At 47.4% G+C, this 6,200-nt stretch overlaps 1 protein-coding gene across 1 annotated transcript in view; it reads left to right on the top strand.

Annotated features, from left to right (window-relative positions):
- Positions 1-6,200, top strand: part of FEZ2 (fasciculation and elongation protein zeta 2) — an 82,660-nt gene that overhangs the window by 14,186 nt on the left and 62,274 nt on the right. Inside the window, exon 4 of the mRNA XM_019527133.1 lies at positions 930-1,074. Within this exon, the coding sequence (XP_019382678.1) occupies positions 930-1,074 (145 nt within the window). The remainder of the gene's footprint in view (positions 1-929; positions 1,075-6,200) is intronic.

Here is a 6,200-nt window from a genome sequence, read left to right as displayed (position 1 = left end):
AACCCCCCCTGGGAAACCCTGTACCTCCGGGTCAATGCTTACTAAAAATAAATGCAAACAAAAAGGGAACACTACCTGTTTAAGGGCACATCACTCACTCCAAGTATCTCTGGCTGGGCTGTGCTGCTGCTGCCAGTGTTTCCTTCTGGACTTTCAGCTTCCCATTCACTGGAGTTCCCAGCAGTCTGCAATATAAGAGACTCCCATGTACCCACACAACCCCCCAGAGTTCCTGCTCCCCAGCCAGGCAGACCTCTCTCTTCCTCCCTTCCCCCTTTTCCTACCTTCCAACCTGGAAGTTGGAGAATGTCTACAGAAGAACAATAAAAATAACTGAGAGGCTGGAGAGAGAGACTTGCATAGAAAGAATAAGGTAGCAATAAAATTAGTTTTATTGTATGTGATCAAGGGGCAGCATAACCCTCTGTATATATATTTTGAAGAATAAAAATATCAGGAACTAAAATAGTTATTTATGATGGTACTAAATGGCTTAATTTGAGGAAATGGGATGAAATTAAGAAATAAAACTTATACTGAATATCAGGAAAGGGAGTTCAAGCTCATTCTTGAAGATTATCTACCAATGAAGATGCATAGGTCTTTGTATAACTACACAGATTCATCCTTTTAATATTTAGTCATCAAACTGAACATATTCATCTTGTACACTTTTTGTGAGAAGGCCAAATAAAATAGTCTTATTTTCTATTTATATTCTAATTTTGCATTAATAAGCCTGAATCCGGTGTCAAAATTGACTTTGCTGTGCAACACTAAATTGTGCTTATAGAAAAATATATCTAAAACTAGAAAACCTTACAAATATAAAAAGATGAGCTAGAATGTACTAACAGTACAAGTCATTTTGTTTAATTTTTATCCCAAGTATGTCTATATGTATGTGCATTTCTCTTTTTTTTGTAAAGGTGATTGAAGAAATAGAGGAAATGATGCAGGAATCGCCTGACCCAGATGATGATGAAACACCCACTCAGTCAGACCGGCTATCCATGCTTTCTCAGGAAATTCAAACTCTCAAGAGGTCCAGTACAAATAACAGTTATGCAGAGAGTAAGAAACCCTGGTTTAAAATCCTGCCTTTAACTTTTTGAATATATTTAATCAATTAAAACAAATTTCCGCTTGTAAATCGAATCTGCATTTAAAAATATTACTAATAAAACTTGAAATGGAATAAAATCTAGAATAAAACAAAAATATAATTTATATAAAGAAAAAATTATAAGGCTTGTCAAGCATATCCATTTAATATTGAATGGAAAACTTTGCTGTGAAAATATTTAATGTTTTGATATCCTGGATTTGGCTCTTTATAGGAAATGTGAAAAGGCAGCTATCCCTGTTAAAGTTTATTACGAATTGCAAACAGTGATAATTGACTGTTGAGGCTACTGGATGTACTTTGCACTTCCAGAGATGAACTAATGCTCAAAAAAGCATTAAAGGAAAAAAAAGTAGACTTTTCTGTTTCAGTGACTATAGCATCTGCATTTTAGTATAAGCCAGAGCAGAAATGTAAGAAAAAAATGTTTTTTTCTACATAGGCATAATGAGCTTGACTAGTTTTAATTTTTGTGCAGGGTTATTGTGATAGTTTTCACCTTTTACTTTCATAAGCTAAGTACAGACATTCAAAAAGCTCAAAGTGGAAGTGGTCTAAATTTTGCACTTTAAGTGACCAAAATTAGGTCAGGAGCGAATGGAACAGATGGTTGCCCTTGCAGTGAGGGAGGGGAGTATGCATGCTGCTTGCAGTCGCCTTGGCCAGCAGGTTCAGGTGCTCCTGCATGCTTACCAGTAGACTGCCTCCACTCCCATGCCCCTGCCACCACTGCTGACAGCTGGCCGCTGGCAGTGATGGGGAGCGGGCTGATAGAAGCTCCTGCTGCATGAGCCCCCAAGCTGTGCTGACTCAGGTCTAAGGTAGCTGTCAGTGGGGCTGGTGGGGAGGGCAGGACAAGGGTGAGCTGCACCCAGTACTCTAGTGACCTAGGGCTGTCCCCCGCTGGCCCAGCCCAGCATGGCAGCCAGACACACCATCCAAGCCTGGCTACAGACAGGGCCTGATGCTGGGCAGTTCCTGGGCAGGTAGAGGCACTAAAACAGTGGCAGGCATGGCTGCGAAATGCAGATGGCTGCAAGTGTGCAGGGCTGGGGCTGTCATTGATGCACACCCCCAGGGGTGGGGCAGGAGCAAAGCAGTGGGCTCCAGCTCCAAGGATACCAAGCTGTTCCATGCAGACAGTGCTCTGCTGCTGTCTGCTTTGTAGCACTGCCTGGACAGCCAGCTCTGTTCTGCTGTGCCCTGCCACTTGCCTGGTGAGGTGCCCGGCAGGGTGGGAGTTCTGGCCTCAGTGTGCCACTCCCTGAGGACCCCCTCAGAGCAGCCCCGCTGGCCCTAGGCATGGGGCAAGGGCAGGGGCCAAGTCCAGCACTACATGGGGCAGCAACTGCTGCAGGGGGATTGCTCACCCCCAAGTTGCTGTCCGTGTCAGTGGCCCATGAAATGGGCAGTCTTGGAGATGGCCAGGTGAATGGTGGGGCAGGTCACAGCTGGCTGCCTAGGCAGCACTGTGGGGCAGGCAGCAGTAGAGTTCTGTCCTCACAAGTTGGCTCAGCATCTTTGGAGCTGGGTCCCATTGCTTTGCCCTCATCCCTGGAGTCCTGGCCTAACACACCGACAGCCCACTGCACTTCCCAGCCATGCCTGCCCCTCTCCCAATGACTCTGCCAGCCCAGGAGCTTCCCAGCACTGGGCCCTGCCTGGCATGTCACAGGGTCATGTGTGGGTGCAGCCAGGCTCAGACACCCGCAATGCACTGGTCTAACCTAAACTGATTAAGTCTGATACCACGATGATTCAGAGCTACCTTAGACTGGGATTCCCCATTTTTAAGCCAGTCTGTGCTCTCTGAACTTCTGTACAGTTATGGGTTTTGATCGATTTCCAATCACTTTTACTGATTTATGTGTATGGACCTACCAAACTCATGGACCCCAGCAACCAGTTACATGGGTGTAATGCGGCTGGGGCCCCCAGTTTCATGGCCATATCATACCTGGGGCAGCCATTTTGAAGGTGGAGCAAGGCGCCTCCCCCCCGCCCCCAACACCCCTAATTGGCTGAGGGGTACTGCAACTCCCACCCCTCCCAGGCATGGATTGAAAGCCCTAGCTGGAGCTGCCTGCCTTGTTAATTCACTAATTCTCACTCTCTTCAAAGAGTGGCTGGCAAAAATTATGGAGTAAACAAACAATTTAAGTTTGGCAATTAAACAGCTCCCGTACCCAACTGAATTGTAAAGCAAGCTACCTGGCTAAAATAAAGCAACGGAGACAATGACTTTTAAAAATACCAAGTGTAAATGTTATTAAAAAGGAAAACCAGTACTATACTAACACCAACTATATATACTTTATTAAGTCAGCACTTAAATTAAACTATACACAGAAAGACCTTAGGAAAATAAAGGTGTACTATGCACAACATGAACTGGAAGGAACATCAGGTATATACAGTTTGTTACAGGACATTAACAAGAGCATGCTACTGAACCTATGCTAACCTTGAGAGAGACTGTTCAGGAATTAAACATAACCATGCTGCACCCAACTGCTTTTGAGAGGGACACTGCCTGCTTCTGTAGGGTGAGTGCTCATCTGTAAGCATAGATGGCATGCTCAGCATCCACTGAGTTTGTTGAGATGCTGAGACAGTGCTTGGGCGTACAGGTGGAGAAGCTGGTCACGGGCGGAGTCCCAAAATTCAGGCACACTTACAGGCATCTGGCAGTCCTGTGCAGTTTGTCAGTGGCATGCTTACCATCATGGTCTGCTCCCAACCCAGGATTATTTTCAGAAGTTTAGGATCCCACCTCAGCAGAAATACCTGACTTGGGTCCAAACTGTGAACAGCACATAGGATGGGGCAGCTGATTTTCTGAACCACGGTAGAAGGGATGGATTGTACCTGTAATAGCAGTAAAACTCAACCAATATCTGGAACGGCTCCCATCTCCATGGTTATCTTGAGGACAACTTGACAGTTTTTGTGATGCCCTGTTCTCCATCCAGCTGATCAAGTTCATCAGTTTGTTGTATGCCCAGTGGATCACACGCTGCCTTCCTTCAAACCATGAACGCAGTGTCATTCTCAGCCACAAACGTCACTTGATCCTGAAGGTCAGGTCACCCCAAGAGATACCAGTGCTTGAGCAGGCACTGAGTTGGGCACAATATCCAGCTTCTCGCTCATGGACTGCTAGTAATACTGCATGTGTTCGGCGTGGTAATGGGCCTTACTGAACCACAAGTTCCACGGGTGAGGACAGGCTCCGGTGGCAGGAACGCAGTAGCATGTGGGCCCCCATGTTGACTGGCAATGGAGTCCCCATAGCAGATCTTAGACCTTGGACAGTACTTGGAGGCTTTTTTGAAGGAGGACAACAGGCTGCACACCTCTGGGAACTATATGCACCAGATATCACCTACTAGAAAGAGAACGTGCACATTGCAGGTGACATGAACAGCATTGGGCAGCATTCTTTTGAGCATGTCGGAGAAAGCTTTGCACGTGTACGTGGCAATGTTGAAGAGGAAGCCTGAGACCTGGTTAAAGTCAATGCCATGTTGCAAAGTACCTTCACTATGGCTTGAGAGACAGTGGAAAAATTGCCTGAAGTGAGGACTGGCTCGGTCTGAAATACAGGGAGGTCCCTGTCAGTCCAGCTCCCTGGTGCAAATAAAAGTTGCAGCAGGAGGTTCTCCTAAGGGTCGGTAGCTTCATCAGCCACAACCGAAAAGGACTCATACTCTGACAGGGCAGCCTTTGTGGACTCAGTGTGCAAAGTGATGACTGCAGGGAGATAGTCCTGTCGTAGCTTGTTAGCACACGGAAAACTGCCAGCATTGGCACCTTTTTTTTTCAGGTAGTCCCTCAGCTTCAGGTGATCCAGCTTCTCCAGCAAGATATTCACTGCTGCAAATGCCTCCATAAGAAAAATGCTGCCTCTTGCCTTGCCAGCCTGCTGCCTGTCGTCTTCAGCTGGGTGTAGACTAAATGAGCGCCGTGTGTGCACGACACTTTAAAGTGGTTAAATGCTTTTGCACCACTTTAATGGTGTCGGTGTTTGCATGCCTCGGCAGCGTATTGCGTGTTAATTCCAGTGGCTGTAAGAAATTCAGAGGTGTAAAATCAAATGACTTGGGGCACAGCAAACTAAAATTCCTTGAAGGAGTTCTAGTTTGCTGCCCCTACAGCCGCAGAATGAAGCACCGTACAGCTCCGTACAGCTCCACAGCTCTGCAGGAAGCCCTGCAGACAGCCTGGCAGCAACCTGGAAAAGTGGGGCTCTGCCCAAGAAAAGTGGTGAGCTTTATCTCCATGCCTGCCCCGCCCCCCCTGCTGCCAGCTGACCTGCACAGGGGCCCAGTGCTTCCCTCTGTGGCTGTGGTACCCCCAGGACTGCCTGAGCCAGGTGCCTATGGGCGGGTGCCTCTTGGGGGTGGGGGGGGCCACTGCTGCCATGGAGGTAAGCACCTGCCCCACTCTGCAGCCCAGGGGCTGCTCCGCCCACCAACAGCTTGCACTCTTCTCCCCACCAGAGAAGCAGGTAAGTCATCAGGGTGTGTGTACGACATGGGGGTTTAATTAGCCCTAAATTGAAGCAGTGTTTTTTAAAACCCACCGCTTCAATTTAGGGCCCCTATTTTGTCTGCACACACCCTTCTTGAAGAGGGAGGGCATGGTTGTTTGCTGCTGCTTTTGACTGTCAACCTCTGCAACAACTTTCTTTTTCATGCGCATCTCTGACTCCAGGTGCCAATTGATGGTGCCTTTCCTAGTTACATCTAGGGCCAGGTTGCAGGTGATGCAGAAGAGTTTGTCAACATCTGCATGTAAGGTACCTGCAGGATACTACTTGGCACGGTCTGCCACTGACACATACTTGGCAGTCTTTGGCTTCTTTGCATTCATGCCTGTTCTTTGTCAGGCATGAGCAAGTGGGCATGCTGCAGCAGCATGCTTGCAAGCATTTTTAAAGCCCTCTGCGCTTCCTAGGCTGACCCCTGACTGGTTTCTGGACTGAGTCCACTTCAGCTGTCATCTTCCTCCCCCTACTTTCCTCAAGTCACGCCACAAAATTTTGCAGCCATCCCAATGGGAAGTGATGGTT

The sequence above is a fragment of the Gavialis gangeticus genome, unplaced genomic scaffold (genome assembly GCF_001723915.1).
Source record: "Gavialis gangeticus isolate Ggan-Ray unplaced genomic scaffold, GavGan_comp1, whole genome shotgun sequence".
In the NCBI taxonomy this organism is placed as follows: Eukaryota; Metazoa; Chordata; order Crocodylia; family Gavialidae; genus Gavialis; species Gavialis gangeticus.
This window is presented reverse-complemented; position numbering and strand designations above follow the sequence as displayed.